Raw genomic sequence first — 19,328 nt, forward strand, 5'->3', positions numbered from 1 at the left:
TAACTGCACAGATGGGAACAAACTGAGTGTTGGTGCATGACACATGGAAAAAATAACTGCCCCCCCCCCCCACACACACACACACCAGATAGCCTGAGAAGATGATATTTAGATAATTGGTGTGTGGAACATGGGGCACCATAGATGTTCTTGGACTCATATGAGTCTCAGCTAATATGTCCAGTGGTGGAGGACAATGATGTTATAGTCCAGCAGTATCTCCTGGACTACAGTTTTCCTACTACATAGACAAATAGAGTGTGCATTTTGTTTTCCTGTTGGTTGAAAACAGTTTGAAGTCTTTAGGAAGTAGCTCTAGATTCACAAATAATTGAGTTTGTTCAAATTCCAAGCCTGCTGACTTGAAGTAAACTAGGAACTTCCAAAGTGAGAAAGAAGACAACCCTGGTCTTTTAATGTATATCTAGAAATACTTCAAATATTTATGACGTGATGCTTGACTGTTCTGAAGCCAGAGCATAATATTTGAACATCTCAGAGGAAAATCCCTAGATGTTCCCCAGTTCATATGATGGAACACAACAAAGTAATCACTAGAAAAATTATAAATGTCGCCGCATGAGGAGCTGAGGCTGATAGAGAGAGCTCATCCGCCTTTCCTCGGATTTGAACCTGCGACGTGTCGGTCTTCAGTCCTGCCGGCACAGGGGTTTAACCCACTGCGTCACCAGGGGTTCCAGTATTGCAGTGATACTTGGAGATTCAACAACAGTTACCTTCCTGCAGGCGTGAATGTTTTAATTATGGAATGATCTGTAATACATATATTTGGGGTTCCATATTAAAGTGCCCTCTATTTTTTCATGTCCCTGTAGATTGCTTTAAATGGAAAAGGGGTTGCATTTTTTTCCTGTGACATGTACCAATATATCTGTCTGTTCTTACAACACTGTAAAACAGCTGTGGCAGCCTTGGTTCAGATACCCTTAAATTATTCAAAACTGAACATAGGACTTATCTAGTCCTGTTGATTTCCATGAGGTATGATTCACTTAGCTTGTTCTTACATAAATGGGAAACAGCACAGTTTGTCCCATGTTGCACTCCACATGATCCTGGAGCACAGAATAAGCCAATGTGGCTTGAGGCTATAAGGTTAGAAGTACCCCATCCGAACACAGGATTTTATGTGATTTTATCTTAATTTCTTTACATTCGTTTTTACTATGTATTTTGTGAGATTTTTATCTTGTTTTTCATTTTGACACCAAGTTCACTGACATTGTTATTTTTATTATATTGCAATATTGTAATATTTTTTGCATTTGTCTGGACATTGAATGTTTGCCTTTTTGTGTTGTAAATGGCTTTGAGTCCCCTTGGAGAGAGGGGCAGTCTATAAATAACGTTTTATTATTATTATATATATGAGATATAAAATTATTCTGAAGCAAACTGTTTTCTATAGTGATTTGTTGTGATTCACATAGATGTCATATTTGAAGTAGAACTTGAGATATACTTTCTTAATCTTGCCAACATGAAGAAAGAAAAAAATGTGCTTTCGGAAGGAACTGGCAAAATCACCACTGTGACTAAGAAAACGCTATGAAATTCATGGAGTCACCATAAGGCAACAGGCAACTTGGAGGCTCATAAATACATACAGTTTCTGAAAGAGAGAACAATGCACTGCAGTCAGTTTATACCAGGGTGAATCCAGAATTTTCTTCTTTGCACAAAGGGGTTCCTTCCATTTCTGGAAAGTCTCAGATCTAATGGAGCATTTCGTTGCATAGGAGGTGATTAATACCCTATGGGAGGCAATGGAGAAATTGACGTCATGGCTGCAAGGGGAGGAGATTTTTTTTTCAAAAATAAATTCCCTTTTCCCTCACTTTCAGCAGACAGGAGTAATTTGTGCAGAACTGTACTCAGGTGACATTATCATTAGCAGAAGGAAACACTGAGTCCCACCTATTTCAAACTATGAGGGCTGTGTAAACATTAATGTTAATGTTTTAGTCTATGTGTGGTATTTGTCCTTGTCTTGTGTACGCATTTGCATTCATGGAAATAGTGCCAGAGTTCCTATTGTATGATGGTTCAATGTACTTATGCTGGAGGTTTGGAGGGGAAGGGACAGCTCTCTTTTCCCAATGGAGCAATGGGAACCCAGTGACAGTGGGTTGCCTCATTGTAGCCAACCCAGGATTGCCTGTGTTAGGGATCTGGGGTGCACCCTAGTGCCATCCTGCTCTCATTGTACAACTAGGCAAAAAATGCTAAACAAGGAGGTAATGGATACATCTGTGCATAGTGTATGACAAAGTACCGTAGTAGTTTGAGCATTGGACAATGACTCTCGAGGCCAGGATTTGAATCCTTGTTTGGCCATGGAAACACCTTGAGCATGTCACACTCTCAGCTTCAGAGGATGGCAAAGCCAAGCTACCTCTGAACAAATCCTGGTATCATAAAGATTTGGCAAGATTATATGCATGAAAACCACTGCACCACATTAGGGAGCCAATATGATGGAGTGGTGCTGACCTAGGTCACCAGGAGACCAGGGTTCAAATCCCTGCTCAGCCATGAAAACTCATTTGATAATCTCAGGGTTAGTAACACTCTTTCAGCCTCAGAGGAAAGCAATGTTAAAGCTCCTCTCAGTAAAATAATGCCCAGAAAACTTTTTTTCCATGTCAGGAGCAACTTGAGAAACTGCAAGTCACTTCTGGTGTGAGAGAATTGGCCGTCTGCAAGGATGTTGTTCAGGGGCCACCCAAATGTTTTTGATGTTTTACCATCCTTGTGAGAGGCTTCTGTCAAGTCCCCGCATGAGGAGCTGGAGCTGACAGAGAGGGCTCGTCCATGCTCTCCCTGGATTCGAACCTCCGACCAGACAGTCTTCAGTATTGCTGGCACAAGGGCTTAACCCACTGCATCACTGGGGGCTCTTAGAAAACCTTATGATGGCGTCAGTTTAGGGCCTCCACAAGTCAGAAATGACTTGAAGACACACAACAACAATGAATACTCATTATTGAGGCAAACAATAATGCTAGCAGATTCTCATACCAACAATTTAAATTGACCCAACTGTATCAGAAGACTGTGAACCCAGCATCTGTGATTCATAAATTTTGTATATTTCTAGTATCCGTATTTTCTGGCTGTCATCTTTCACCGAATCAAGTGATGATTATTGTTTCCGTTTGTATCCATTTTCTGTAACCATACTGTAAGAATAAGAAATGGTTCAGCTAGCTTAAGGGTACAGTACAGTCTGAAACAAACTCTGAGCAAAGTTACATAATTCATTCCTCATGCAGGACATTAACCTTTTATATAAAGACCTTTTTAGGAGAAGAAATGGGAAGTTTGTGAGGAATCAGTTCAGCCCCTTTACCAATTAAAGTTGTATTTCAGGAATGTCCAACTGTGCCTTGTTCACAATAAATTGCCTGTTAGGAACTGTTATGCAACTAGCAGGATTTGATATTAATTAGTTTAAATAACAACAACACAATGATTATTCAATAGCACATTGTTTCTCATTTGAAAAATAAACACAAACTATAGAGAATTGCCTTTAAGATCTAGCTGAGCCTATTGTGCCACCTGATGCAGAGACCTTACTACTGAGATTCTCTCAAATTGTGGTTAATGAGAGATTTTCCTTATCTCTCCTGCGTGAAGCAAGCTTGTGAATTCACAGCACTAAATTGGTAGAGTTTTCTAGCTTTATTTTCCTCTGCACAAATCTTTAAAACTGTACTGGAATATGAGAGAAGGAGACAAATCCTTTGGGTACAGATAGAGGCAGAAGTCGGTCATTATATGCATACTTTTATATTCCTGTCTTGTGTTTCTAGGGTTTGAATTAATCTGAGCTTCTCTCTGCAACCTAATTAACCAAATGGATGCTTCTAAATTTCTTGTTTTTAACAACAGCAGTCTTTATAGCCAGGCTGCATTTATTTTGTCCTGAAGGACTATGGCTTATGAAGAATATCCCCACTTGAAATATTTTTTCACAATCAGATCATTTACACACAAAAACACTTTGTTTTGATTGTCTGACTCATCTTGTGATTCCAGACTGGTTGAAAAGTCTCAGGTTTTATTTCTGTTCTAATGTTATACTGGGCTCCAATGAACTGGTCTGACTGTTTATCCCAGTATTCTAGGATAAACAAAACATTAATGGTTCTTCAGAGTAAAATTAGAAACAAAATCTGATACTCTGAAGGCACATCCAGACTGGTTAAAAAGTCCCAAATTTTGTTCTTGCTTGTTCTGAGTTTCTACTGGATTAAAATAAACTGGTCTGGGGATCTGGTATAAAAAGTCTCTGGCTGTATTGGGAGCTGACATTCTGGGTTGAACAATACATGTATCAATCTCCAGGATAAAATCAGAAAGAACAGGAACAAAATGTGGGACTTTCTAGTCTTTTTAAGCTGCCTGGGTGAACCCTTAGGCCCCTTCTACACTGCCATATAAAATCCAGATTATCTGCTTTGATAATCTGAATTATATTTCAATATAGAAGGGACCTGTGATAACAAAGAGGTGCATACAAAGGTACATTCCTCAGGAGAACTGTCCGAAGTTTTTGAAAGAATAATTCTAAAAGTCTTTCCTTTTAAAATGCTAGCATTGTTGCATTGTTTTTGTGGTTTGTTTTTGTTATTGTGGTGGTTAACAGAATGAATTTCAAGTGTTCAAGTTATTTCTGATGTACTGTGCCCCTAAGGCAAAGCTATCACAGGATTTTCTTGGCAAGACTTGTTCAGCGAATTTGCCTTTGCCTCCCTTGAGACTAGAGAGTGTGACCTGCCCAAGGTCACCCAGTAGTTTATAATTCAGTTGTTTATTTACCTATGTGTATACAGCATTGAAGTTTGCCTTTGAGAGGCTGCCCTGAGTCCCCTTTGGGGTGAGAAGGGTGGGATACAAATGTGGTATCCTCAATTCACTTCTGACATGATAAATAAATACTCAGTAGGTTTCTGTGGTCAAGAGAGGAATCAAACCCTGGTTTCTAGAGTCAAAATCCATAATCAAACCATGACACCACACTAGCTGTAATGATGGTGTAATTGCTTATCATTCTTAAATTAACTTGAAATAATGCCATTTGTTACAAGCGGCTGGTCAGTACTACAAAATGCTCTCTTGTTTCTTCCTTGTTCCTGTTTCTTCCATTACTCATGAGAGAGCACAAGGGAGTAGCGTGAAAGTACAGTACAAGCTAGCTCTTGAGCTATGTAAAGGTTTTCCTCCATTATTTAGTGTTGCCACATCATCATAATTACAAAATATATTAAAAAGTTACATTACAGTGCAAAAGGATTATCATCATCCCCATACATTGTGATTACAATTTTATTCCATTATTGGGCAGAGGAGTTAATTACAAGTAACCGATTATACCTAGGGCCACTCTGCCACTCCCATCTTCTTAGATCAATGTCCTGATTAATGGGAGTTGTTTCTGGAGATACCCAAAACAATTGTTTTTTCCTGTTAGCAGCTGCCTGCCTGCCTGTCCAGTTGCAATAATACTCATGCATGGCCCAGATCTAATACAAAGAAAAAGCTACTTAGCTTCTGAAATTCTTCATGAGATGACAAGTTTACAATTATCCTTTGTTGAGTTCATTACTATGTTTGTAGGTACACCAACATTTCACTTGCACATTGAACTTTTATTTGCTATTCGAATTGACTCCAGACCTCTAATTTCTAGGTAGGAACTTTGGTGTAGATCACCTTTTTTTTAGTCACAAAGAACCCAATGCACCAAAGCATCCATCTGTCATAAATATTATAATGCGTATATGTGTGGTGAAAATCCCCTTACAGCCTGCTGATGTTTTGCCTCTTTTTTAACAGACTGCATCGTCAGCTATCAAAGGTACCATACAGCTGGGTATAGGATACACCGTGGGCAACCTCACATCTAAACCTGACCGAGATGTACTTATGCAAGACTTCTATGTCGTAGAAAGTGTCTTTCTTCCCAGGTAAGACCAAAATTAGATCTGTTCCTAAAACGAGCACCAATTCTGTGCCAGCTTGCTTTATTTATTTATGTTCTGTCTTTTTCCTAGAACTGGAAGTTAAGGTGATTGCAAAAATGGAAAGAGATATTGATATATGCTTTTATCTGATACTGATACTGATATATACTTTTATCTGAATCTGTTTTAATTTCTATAAGCTGCCTTAAGTTGCACGTTCTATGGCAGTGGTTCTCAACCTGTGGTCTGTGGACCACCAGTGGTCCTTAAGAAATAAAATATGGTACCCAGCCTCACCATTACCACACTGTTGCCTCAAAACCACGCAGCAACAAGAGCAACTGGTCTACAAAACCCTATTAAAGTGCTGAGGCAATGAGGATGTCAGGAGGGGAGAGGCTGACTACTCACAAAAGATTACTGCTACCACATCAGCTTTACATTATTAAATTTGGTTTTTTGTGGGTGAGCAGATAGAGACTACTGGATGACATATGTTCTGTATCAGAAACTAGAGCTGATGTGGTCTATCAGTACCCAAAATAACCAAACCAAATCTGAAGTTGACCAATAACTGATTCGCAACTCTTTTGGTACTAGTGTGGGAGAGTGATCCCTGGTCAAAGTGGTCCCTGATCAAGTGGTCTCTGGCCAAAAAAAGGTTGGGAACCACTGTTTTATGGAAAACATGAGGCATACATATATATTTTAAAAAAGAATATTATATATATTCCAATTTTACCTTACCTTTCAATCTTAACCAATAATGTCAAGTACATGGTTCTGCCTTTTTTCTTCTCTTAATCTTCATAACAACTTTGTGAACTTAGACTGAAAGATACTGTCTTGTCCATGGCCACCCACTCAGCTCAATATTTGTAAATGATTTGTATTCAACACTCTATAACAGCTACACCACTGACCTTTTAAAGGTAGAGGCTTAAGGGTTAATTTAAAAGTATTCATAAATATAGAATATTATGGTATAGTGGAGTTTACACTTTTTAGATCATTTCTTATTTGTCTATGCTGAGGAAAGGTGTTATTACAAAAATAGGAGGAAAGAGGCCTATACAGAGTTAAAGATTTATATACAGATGTCTCAACTAAAAATAATAATCAGAATGAAAAACCAATGACACAAGTACAGTGATCACAGGCCTTTTAGTTTACTCATATTACCCCTCACCCATCAATGAAGGCAGCTGCACTGAAAGAACTAACTGGTTTTGAAGAAATACTTTTAAAGTGTGTTGGCTGTATCGGAGATCTGATTTTTAAAGTATTGGAGATCTGATTATAATACGTATTTTAATTGTTATCTATGCTATCTCCTTTGGAATCAGATTAGTTTGTGCTGTCAACAAAATGTAATAACAAAGGGATGATATAACAAAGTCCTTTAAAAAGAATATTAATTCATATAAAATAGAAGATTTATTGGAAGAAAGAATGTGTTTTCATTTTTTTAAAAATGGAGATTTCTTCCTAAAACAACTAATGAGTTGATGTTTTCTGGAGCATGGTATTGTTTTGACCTTTTAAAAATTTATGTGATGTCGCAGCTTTAGTTCGGTTGTTTCATTCTGGTTTGAGGTAGGTGGTTAATTTGTGGAAAGAGTAGAGCTGACAGGTTTGTTATATTGTCCTAATTGCATTCCAGTGAAATAACAATGGCTCTGTAATGGAAACACCTGAATGACAGGTTAGCAAAGAGTTATTTTTTTATATTTCCACAAACATAAAGCACACACAACTCTTTTACCTACCTATTCAAATTTGCCCCTTTCCTTTATACTTATAGTAGACCTGTATATTGCATGAGGGATCTATTCCAGAACCCTTTGTGTAATATGATTTTCACATATAACCTGGAGCTCTATTATTCTTACCTGAAATTAACTATGTCTTGGGTTTCTGGACAATGTATACCATAGAATTGCACAGAAGAACTTAGTGATGCATAGCCTTCAGTGTGATTCTGTAGCCAACCTCCAGTGGATTTCCCAATGCAATTTGACCATAGAATCATGCCGGAGGAGAACACTTCTCTAGGCATTTATAGGTCTTTCTTCATAGTTCTATGGTATACAAAGCTTCTGAACATTTAGCAAAATCATAGTAGAGCATGCTGTGTCAGAATTCATATTTGAATGTATTCCTAAATGTATACAATTATCGAATGTAGGCTGAAATTAAATGCAATATAAAGTTTGGGAATGCCGTGCACTTGAAAGTCACCATGACAGATGAATATGACTGTGCTTTGCATGTGAACAGTGCTGTTCACATGCTGTTCAGCTTCTTGGGGACATCATTCAAATGATTTCTCATATTCCTTGCAAATGAATTTGCATCAATTTCAGTTGTTGCTTTTACTATTCTGAGCTCATGTAAGAGACTCTCCCATGACACAATGTCTGTAATGTTTTAAAACATCTGAGATACGAGATGGAGCAATCGTTCCATTTGTATTGCTCAGTTGTTAAGAAATTCCCAAACAGTGATGTCTGGAAGCTTTATGGAGTCTGCACCAGTTCTCATGTGTGTCTGTTATACAAGAGGAGTTTGCTACTATCTTCTACAAGGAAATATGTATGGGGCTATGGTAAGCAATATAGCATTGCCAGAGGGAACAACAGTATTTATTATTTATTTACTGCATTTCTATGCCACCTTTCTCAGCCTAAAGGGGACTCATGGTGGCGTACACTGGCACAATTCAATGCCACAATGATCATAATACAAAATTAAAAACATTTAATGCACATTATAAAAACCATGTAAAAATAATTAAAAACATATAATTACCAGTAACTTCCTATTAGCTCATTTTCCAAGGACATTGTCAAGCTGTTCCACATGTATTCTTCCTGGGTTTCATATTCATCCATTACACTGCGCTTTCAAAGGCTTGTTTAAAAAGCCAGGTTTTTAATTTTTTTTCGGAATGTCAGTAGGGAGGGGGCTGAGAAAGTGAGGCAGTAGGACATTTGATTTGCGAGAGAGCAAGGTGAAGTAACCCAGGCCCCTTGTACATTGCCATATAGTCCAGATTATCAAATTAGATAATCCACATTATCTGCTTTGAAGTGGATTATATGAGTCTACACTGCCATATAATCCAGTTCAAAACAAATAATCTGTATTTTGTATGGCAGTGTAGAAGAAGTCTCAGTTGCCTCTCTCTGTCTACCTGTCTTACATGGAACTCTGTCCCTACCTAGAAGCTGGTATGCAGTTGTTTCTGAAATAATTTCCATGGATCTGCACCAGTATATGCATGACAGTGTGTTTTAAAGAGTACATCTTTCTTCATCAGATAGCAGTTGTGTGACTTACCCAGTGAACTTGTTTCAGTGAGATTTACCCCTTTCCTTCCAAAGATGATTCAGCAAGCATATAATGTTTCCAGCTATGTTATGAACACAACACAAGATGTTGTCAACATGGGCAATAACATTGAACCATAAGAAGTCATCGTAAAAAAAAACACAAACTATGGTTTCATATTTCAAATCTTTGGTAGGTTTAAATGTAGGTAGTTCAGAAACACTTTATGTTAGATTTTATATGATTCTGCCTTTTAAAACAGAACTTCAAGTGAAAAGCCAAAAGATGTTCTAGTCTGTAGACACCTGTGGGCCCTATATGGCTGCTTTTGAATGTGTTGTTCGGCAATTGCAGTCTTCCTTTTACAAATATCTACTGCTTGGCAAAACAATTGAAACCGTCGTCACGTTTTAGCAAAGTTATGTCCTTTAGCCTCCCATAGTTCTTGATGTCAGACCTGCAACCCAAGTTGGTTGAACTTTGGAATCTGAGATATGAACCTGATAACCTCTTGGATGCATGAGTTTCTGAATCTAAGTGCAACTTTCTGATGTGACTGACACAGGAAATTTCAAGGCTGAATGTAATCAGATATGAAATGATATCATAGGATTTAATTTGTGTGTTTCTGTTTTTGTTACCTACATGTTGTTTCCCATGGACATTGTGATGGCCATCAACATTCTCAGTAGTCTAGGCCAGAGTATTGTTGATACCATGTATAATTGTATTGTAACATAGGACCTTGTCACACTAGAGCATGGATTCATTTTAAATACTGTTGCTGCCTCCTGAATAATTTTGGAGCTTGTAGTTTAGGGGAGGGGCCTTTAAAATGCTCAGACAGAGAGGTCCTGGGCCTCACTAAACTACAAACCCCAGAATTCTGCAGGAGGCAGAAACCTGATTTAAAGTGGATCCATGCTCTAGTGTGATGAGGCTATAAGTATTTTGGGAAAGCCGGATTGCATGGTATGAATACAAAAAGGCTGTCAAGACAATACTGTAGTCCGTCTGACTAATCGGTGCTGGGGGATATTTTTCCTTGACGAGCAAAAGCCTCAAGAAGGAAAACTCAAACCAAGGATTATGGTTGCTCATGAGTTTCAATTTCAGCCAAGTAGGTGGAGTTTGCAGCTTTGTATAGCAATGTTTCTCTCTGTGTCATCCATCCCTTCTCTGCCTTATTCTCTGCCTATCTTCTGAACACACTTGAAGCAGGGAAGGAGGCAATTCTCATGGGAGTGGTCCAGATAGCAAGGGTGGGCTTGCATTATCTAGAAAGCCAGATGATGTGAAGAGCTACAGTCCCCCAACACACACACTTTTAGCACTTTTAGCATTATAGCCATGCTTTTTGTCTTTAAGGCCCATGTTTCTGAATGAGAGTTTCCAGAGCAACCTGGTAGACTGATCAATATGTGTGGTTTCAAAAAAAATGCATAATATAAAGAAGCACCATCATTAAAAGTTCTATCATTGATAGTGTTAACATTAAATAAATACAAGAATAAAGTGTCATATAATCTGGGGTTTGTTCTCCTTTGCTGTTACACAATTTACATTTCATTTAAAGCATCAGTAAAGCTTGCAATAAGACTTGGAGAACAATGTAAAAATAGAGTTCATATTGAGATAAAGGTCCTTGGAGTGGGAATAGAGTAATGGTTGGGAACAGCTGAGAATCTAAAGATCGAATGCCTTGTATAAATATTATTTTGTAACTATCGGTCCCCTGCCACTCGTTGCTGTGGCCCAGTCTGGTGATCTGGAAAATAAAGTAATGAGAAAGTGTTAGTTTCTAATATATGTAATTTCTTTATGCTTGTGGGTAAACAGCGTTTCTTGTTGTTTCTTTGGCAGGTTTGCCTACTCCGGAACATGTAACACATAATTGTCTTTCTTTAGGGGTCCCTTTCAAATCTATGATACTTTATCTGTCATATACATATATATTTGTGTGTGTGATTCACATATCTATTTATATCTATGACTGGGTGGCTCTTTGTCAGAAGGGCTTTGATTATGTTTTCTTGCCCTGGTGAAGAGAGTTGGACTGGATCGCCTTAAGGAAGCATTTCTCAACCTGGGGGTCGGGGCCCCTGGGGCGGGGTTGTGAGTGGGTGTCAGAGGGGTTGCCAAAGACCACCAGAACACACGGTATTTTCTGTTGGTCATGTAGGTTCTGTGTGGGAACTTTGGCCCAATTCTATTATTGATAGGGTTCAGAATGCTCTTTGATTGTAGGTGAACTATAAATCTCAGTGACTACAACTCCCAAATGTCAATGTCTATTTCCCCCAAACTCCATCTGTTTTCATATTTGGACATATGGAGTATTCGTACCAAGTTTGGTCTAGATCCTTCATTGTTGAGTCCACAGTGCTCTCCAGATGTAGATGAATTACAAATCCAAAACTCAAGAACAGTGCCCACCAAACCTTTTAGTCTTTTTTGTTGGTCATGGGAGTCTTGTGTGCCAAGCTTGGTTCAATTCCATCGTCGGTGGAGTTCAGAATGCTCTTTGATTGTAGGTGAACTATAAATCCCAGCAACTACAACTCCCAAATGACAAAATCAATTTTTTTGAGTGATAGTCACTCCTTGGGTTAGTATGTGTCTTGTGGTCAAATTTGGCAGCAATTTGTCCAGCGGATTTTGAGTTATGATGTTACTCAAAATAAACAGAGCATTTTCTATAGATATTTTACCCCAGTAGTTATCTCTCTTTTGCCTCGTGCTGTGTATTTCTTAACACACACACACAGTCCTCTACTAAATGTTTATCAGTAGCCATAAGGACTTCAGGCTTTTCTCTATCACAGTACTGCTATTCTCCAACTTACTTGGCTCTTTGTGTGAGCTGGTTGCTGTTCTTTTACAGTCAGTGTGCTGCTCTTTCTGGCACAAAGAATATCAACTTGTTCTCCTTCATTGTAGTCACTTCTTGCATTGTCCAGCTGTGCCATACTGATTTGTTTTGTGGCCTAGTTGTTTAGGAGCAATACATGAAGTGCAGTAAGTTGGAATAGGAAGGTATAGAATTGACAACATACAGTAGTTGGCTTAATGCACAGTCCAGCTGTTGTAATGTACAAATGATATAGAGAGCCTTTTCAGATGTGGTTGCATAAAGATGATGTAGGCTTCTAACTCAGTAGATTGATCACAACAGGTTACTGTATCTAATTCACAACATCTAAAATGCTGGATGGAATTCTGTTGGACTATGTATGCCAGATCTCCCTAGAAAAGAGGTTAGACATTTTGCGGGAAATCAGTATTCAGTTGAAGGATACCAAAGCATACTTACACAGCTGGGCATGTAATACTCAGCTACATGTGCATTTGTTTGCACATTCAGTTGTGCAAAAGTGTTATTAAACACAGGTATTGCTTAGTGCATTCAGTCTGTAACTCCACATACAGAGGTTTGTACTTTACATTCCTGGCATAGGATCCCAGCCTTTGTCTGTTAACAGCACACAATATGGTAGACAAAACTCTCCCAGAATGCTTAATGCTGCAGAAAAGATAAACAGTAAACTGATGTTAATAATGCTCTAAATTATTGATGATGTTGGCTGATTAGCATATGCTACAGTTCTATAAAGGGTTAGTCAAGTGTAAGATCCTATTGAATTCAGTGCTCATTCTCATAAGTTGGTGTAAGGTTGCAGTTATAGTCTGGCTTTCGAAGCTCAGAAAAAAAGGCACTAGATTAGAATTATCTGACAATGTAAACTGGATAGTCCATTAATTTGGTATCTATGCCAACATAGTCAGAAAACATGAAATGTGAGTAGATCAGTAGATACTGCTCTGGCGGGAAGGTAACAGTGCTCCATGCAGTCATGCTGGCCACATGACCTTGGAGGTATCTACGGACAACGCCGGCTCTTCAGCTTAGAAATGGAGATGAGCACCAACCCCCAGAGTCAGACATGTCTGGACTTAATGTCAGGGGAAAACCTTTACCTTGATAGCTGTGCAGTCATATTAATTTAATTTGCTCTACCTGCTGATTTTGCTCGCGGGGAGGGAAGAGCAAAGTCTGAAGCTGGTTTATAGTAAGTCTCCTTTTTAAAATGGCATGTTTGTAATATGTTAAATTTCTCTTTCCATCCAGTGAAGGGAGCAATTTGACTCCTGCTCACCATTATCCAGACTTCAGATTTAAGACGTATGCTCCTCTTGCCTTCCGCTACTTCAGAGAACTTTTTGGTATTAAGCCTGATGACTACTTGGTAAGAATTTGTTTCTTTTCTCCCCCATCTCCATTTCCCATGAGGATCAATTACTTCATTCTAGGATGAGACTGAGAACTTGTCTTTGCTATTCCTTTCTAAGTTACTTGTACCAGATTCCATGCCAAAGAGGAATATTCGTTGTTATCTGTCAGGTTTTTCTTGATGCTCCTGAAGGCTTACTCTAGTCACCTGGAATCAGGAGTGCTAAGAAAAATTCCCTGTGGAGTGTGATATATAAAACTAAATTCATGAGTTCTAAATTGGTCAGATAAGACGAGCTGTACTTTTAAAAAGTTCCTGTATAAATTTAGCTCATGGCTGAGTTTTCAATAATTCAGTCTTTAATAAATTGCCCTAAAATCTGATGTGTTAATTGATTGCTCAATATAATTGCTTCTCAGGTCATTATTTCCACTAGAATATTGTAATTGCAACTAAATACTCCTGTGGATTTTGCTGATTGAATCCTTGTCGAGGGACCTCCATGTGTTAATTGACTTGTAATTGTCTAACAGAGTATATAAATATTTTCTTCTCTGTGCTGTAACCTTGACCTGGAAAAAGGCAGCTCACAGAATATAACCATTATGCATTTTTTTAAAAAGCCCTATGTAGCTCTTGGTTTGATCAGCTTTATGTGCTTACCCATTGATAGTAAAAGGACAGGTGGCATTAAGTTGTTGTAGGCAGATGAACAGCAGTCTGCTAGGCAGGAAAAGGCTGAAGGCAGCAGGAGAGTAATGCAGTAGGAACGGCATGTGTTGCCCCATCCCTGGGTTTCAGCCGCTTCTAAATAGCTGGAAGAGGAACAGCATATGTGAAATGTTGTTCTGAGCATGCAGTCCCAGGCATCAGTGGATTATGTCTTCATTTTGTTTTTGATATGGTGCTGTTATCAAAGGCAAAGCTAGTATTTTGTGAGTACAGTATGACCCCCTTATCTATGAACTTGATGCCCACTGTTCCATTTTCCCACGCTCCAAAAAGCATTCCCTTCCAGAAGTGTTTCTAGTCCTTTAGTGCTATTTTGCTTTCGTCTGAAATACAGGTTAAGCATCCCTTATCCAAAATGGCTAGGTCCATAAATGTTTGGATTTCATTCCCCTCCCCCCTCCCACAGATTTTGGAATACCTGTATTTATCTACACACACACACACACATATTTATTTTACTTGTTTATTTCGAACATTTTTACCCCGCCCTTCTTCATAAACCCCTGGGGGGACTCAGGGCAGCTTCCAATTGGCAATCATTCAATGCCACATCGTAAAATACAGAATAACAAATATAACAATGAAACATAAACATTAATAAATAAAGATTAAAACAGTATACTTATACTCTGATTAGCTATTGCCAGTCTGGTGGCTGGTTAGCTAGCCATCTACTAATGATTACTCCACTTAACTTATCCAAATCCTCTTCCATGCCATAGTCAAACATTATCAATTGTTCTTTAATCTGATTGCCCGAAGGCCTGGTCCCACAGCCACATTTTAACCTTTTTTCTAAAGGTGAGGAGGGATGACGATGACTTAATTTCCCCGGGGAGCAAATTCCACAGGCGGGGGGCCACCACCGAGAAGGCCCTGTTCCTCGTCTTCCCTCCAAGCGTGTTTGAGACGAAGGCGGGGCCAAGAGCAGGGCCTCCCCAGAAGATCTTAAGCTCCGAGGTGGGACATAGAAGGAGATGTGTATCTTGTTAATGGGATCCAAGTTTAAAGTCAGAATTCATTTATGTTTCATATAGACCTTACATTCATAGCCTGAAAGTAATAGCCTGAAAGCAGTCAGGCCTCTACAATGATGTGATTAGGGACACAGCACTCCTGAGAAAATGAAAAACTCTGTATAAAGACATTACTATATTTTTTTTTTACCAGAGAAAACATCTCTTTAGGAATTTCTAGGTCCTCCAGCATAACACAGTGGTCATCTTCTGCTAGAGGCTGATGATAAAATCTCACTGGAGGACCTACAGATTCTTAGAGAAGTGTTCTCACTGTATTTTAAGCCCTCTAGCATGATTTAAGGAAGTTGACCACACCGGAAGACCTAGAGCTTCCCAATGAGAGCATTTTAATCAAATCCACTAATAATCAAAAATGCAAATGTGGAAGGATGACTGTATTTTGAATTTCCCAATAAGAGATGCTCAATATGCAAAATTATAATATAAATTTCACTATTATTCAGGGTTTCAGTATGCAAACAGTGTCTTGGAATGTATATCCAGTAGATTTGTTAGTAAATAAACCTATATGGATGCATTAAGTGAAATAATAATAATTATTATAGTAATGTACCCCACTCTATAGTAATATTACTATAGTAAAAGTACTATCAGATAATATTACTATAGTAAAAGTACTATCAGATAAAAATACACAGATAAAGACAATGTCCGTATGTAGTACAAAATCATAATGTAGTCCAACATTTACATCGGAAGGAAGGCTATGTAACGACAACCTGGGGTTTCCACTCTAGTTGCTCTCTGTTGAACCTAGAGATCAACTCAGGTAGAGTAAGACTATCTTGTCTTATTAAGCCAAGCTCTGTGCAAGGCTTTCTCCTAAACTCCTTTCTTGGAGGCACAGAATCGTTTGCTTCCATGGATTGATATCCAGTTGTGTTTCAAAGCTTGATAACTAAAATTTCCTGGTTCAGAAGAAATAAAAAGTATGGTTAATTAAGGACTTCCAAGTCTGTTGGTGCTGTTGTAAAATTACCTGATCATTACAAGAGTTGTGGCAGGCACTGTATTATGTTTCATAGGAAAATACCTATCCGAATGTATCTCTCCTTATGAACCATCTAGGATGTTAAGATCTTCTGGGGAGGCCCTGCTCTTCCTCCCGCCTTCCTCGCATATGTGGTTGGTGGGGACGAGAGACAGGGCCTTCTCAGCGGTGGCCCCTCGACTGTGGAATGCCATGCCTAGGGATATAAGATCAGCCCCCTCCCTCCTGACCTTTTGAAGGAAGGTGAAAACCTGGCTTTTTGAACAGGCTTTTCCAAGTACAGCATCGCTATACGAATTCACGGAACGACTCAACAATAAAACTGAATAATGACATGACATGGAGACACTCACAATAATGTTTTTAAGGCTTGTACAGGTTTTAATATTTTTTAAAAAATTTAACAGCTTATATTGTATGTTAATGTTTTAATGCTAATTTATGGTTGCTTTAACTGTTATAATGGTTGCGGCATTGAATGGTTGCCAATTGTGAACCACCCTGAGTCGCCCTCAGGCTGAGAAAGACGGTATATAAATGTCATAAATAAATAAATAAAATACGCGAGGAGAGGAGATTATTATATTTAGAAATGTCATCTTCTTTGAAAATGGAATATTGTTACTATTTAATAAAATTGGAATTCTGATGTAGAGACCTGGAGGCTTCTAATCAAGCTAAAAAGGCAATTTCCTCTTCTTATAATGGCACTTTAACCTAGTAAAACATTAGGATTGATAGAATGGGTTTTTTGAAATATGAATACCTATATTTTTGTTTGCTGTAAGAATTTTTTGCACACGAGCATGTATGAGAAAATACTTACTCTGAGATGCCTCACCTCGGACTTTTCTGTTGACTTTGCTGCAATCTGTTCACATTTTCTGTGGTGGTGCTGCTGATCAGAAAAATATGATCTAATTTACTAGCAGATGCCTTCCCTTGAGATAGACCCATGTCATCACTAAGGTCATCGGCGAAGGCCCTGCAGGTTGGTCCACGACTTACAGATGGCCATCTCATGTGAGCCCGAAAGTGAGCATTCTCCGTGGGGGTCCCTACCCTTTTGGAATGCCCCCTTTCCCTGCTTGTGTTCAGGAGGCACTAACTGTGGCATGCTTTAGGCACCTGTTTAAGATACCACCTCTGTCCCTGGCCCTTTTCCAACTGACTGTCCTGCCTAGTTTGAGAATTGTGCCGTGGTTTAGACAATTGTTTTTCCTGAATTATTTAATGTTGTGATTTCTCATGTTTGCATTTTGATGTACATTTTAATGGACTGTTTGTTTTTGTGGCACACAACCTCATGAGATCACCAGAGATGGGAAGTGGGATAAAAGTTGATGGAATACTCATAATATTTTGCTTTTGAGATTTTCACAGCAGAAGCACACGTAGGAGGGAATGTCTTATTTCCTAAGTACAAATAAAACCTACACTCGCAGAATAAGCCATAGAAATGACAATAGCAGTAACAGGAATTCAAGTAAAACTCACAGTTGACCTCCTCCAAAGGCACTGAGGTCAATTGTGAGAGTTTTACTTGAATTCCTGTTACTCACTTTTTATGTTAGATTTAGCAAAGTAGCTAAATCCAGCTCCACTTGGCCACTTATGAGAGTGCTTACAGTCTGCCAGGAATGTTTCCTAAGTACCTGCTTTTGCAGAGAAGGGGAATTCTCTGCAAAAGAAAATGTCTCTGCTCTTGCCCAGTTTTTGCCAATTGTACAAGTAAGGATAGCATTTAAATCAGCGGCAGTAATGTCTTACAAATGACTTGTGTGTCAGTCCTGACGAAGGAAGCATGCTGTGAAAATGAGGAAGAACCTGTTTCTAAAGTAGAAACATTTGTTTTCCTACTGGCAAGCACTTTCCAGATTAGTTGAATACTGTGGAATGTTTAGGTTATTGAGGCTCATGAAGCTATCCTTAGCATTTTTCATAATTAACCTAATTTTTCAGGAGGTGGATAGACTTCTGCATTTTCATTACCCACACTGACACTAAATTTCTTTTTGTCTCTGTGATCAGTATTCAATTTGCAGCGAACCTTTAATAGAACTATCCAACCCTGGTGCGAGTGGATCCTTGTTCTTTGTCACCAGTGATGACGAGTTCATAATCAAAACAGTTCAACACAAAGAAGCAGAGTTCCTTCAGAAACTGTTGCCTGGCTACTACATGGTAAATAAGTTCAAGTCCTCAGCTTCTCCTACTTGCTTTTTTCTGGGAGGGAGAAGGAAGAGAGTGCATTTTTATTTAGCCCTTTAACAATTCATTCAGTGCTTACCTACCTTCTTGTGAATTTTGAATACCAATTTCCCATTTCTCAATGTTTGCTGTTATGTTGGATCTTAAAGGGGAAAAGTGCGCTCATTTTGAAATTAAAGGGTAATGACTGAACATCCTGTTTGTTTTAATTATGTTATACCCTGCCTCAAGCCATGAGGAGAGGCCGGTAACAAATAAGTAATAATAATAATATTATTATTAATGGGTGTGACTAATCTTATTATTGGTAGAACACCTCTACAATGCTACTATGTTTTCCTGTTCTGTGGCATAGTAGTTGTATTTATATGAGTAATCCGCACCATATTAACATGTGTTATTGTGACCTATAGGATTGTCCTGTTATTTTTCTTTCTTTCAGAATGTGCCTTTTTTATAGTCTTCTTCACTACACAGTATTGAAACTTGTAGGTTCTGGTTTAAAAGAAGTGCAGGTGGTGCTGACTCAATGCTCTTTGAGAGTGAAGTCATAGGGAGTTTCCTCCCCAGAAAAAAATGTTTTCCTTGCATATTTTACATACAGCTAAGAATAATATCTGGCAAGGAACAAATATTCAATCCTGCAAACAGTTCCTAGTCTCTTTATAGCATCATCATCATCAACAACAACAACAACAACAACAACAACAATTTATTGGTACCCCGCTCTATCTTCCTGATGGGACTCAAGGTGGTTTCAAAGTAACAAAATGGCAGATATTCAATGCCGAAAACA

At 38.5% G+C, this 19,328-nt stretch overlaps 1 protein-coding gene across 4 annotated transcripts in view; it reads left to right on the forward strand.

The window, feature by feature from the left end:
- The window catches only part of PIP5K1B (phosphatidylinositol-4-phosphate 5-kinase type 1 beta), a 113,362-nt gene that overhangs the window by 60,114 nt on the left and 33,920 nt on the right, over positions 1–19,328 (forward strand). For 2 of the 4 annotated variants that reach the window (XM_060762242.2, XM_060762243.2), the window contains exons 4-6: positions 5,866–5,996; positions 13,456–13,573; positions 18,353–18,505. In XM_060762242.2, coding sequence (XP_060618225.2) covers positions 5,866–5,996; positions 13,456–13,573; positions 18,353–18,505 — 402 coding nt within the window. Of the gene's footprint in view, positions 1–5,865; positions 5,997–13,455; positions 13,574–17,250; positions 17,313–18,352; positions 18,506–19,328 lie in introns of those variants that run through there. The other 2 variants (XM_060762245.2, XM_060762244.2) reach the window with 2 other exon arrangements.

Source organism: Anolis sagrei, chromosome 2 (assembly GCF_037176765.1).
Source record: "Anolis sagrei isolate rAnoSag1 chromosome 2, rAnoSag1.mat, whole genome shotgun sequence".
Classification (NCBI taxonomy): domain Eukaryota; kingdom Metazoa; phylum Chordata; class Lepidosauria; order Squamata; family Dactyloidae; genus Anolis; species Anolis sagrei.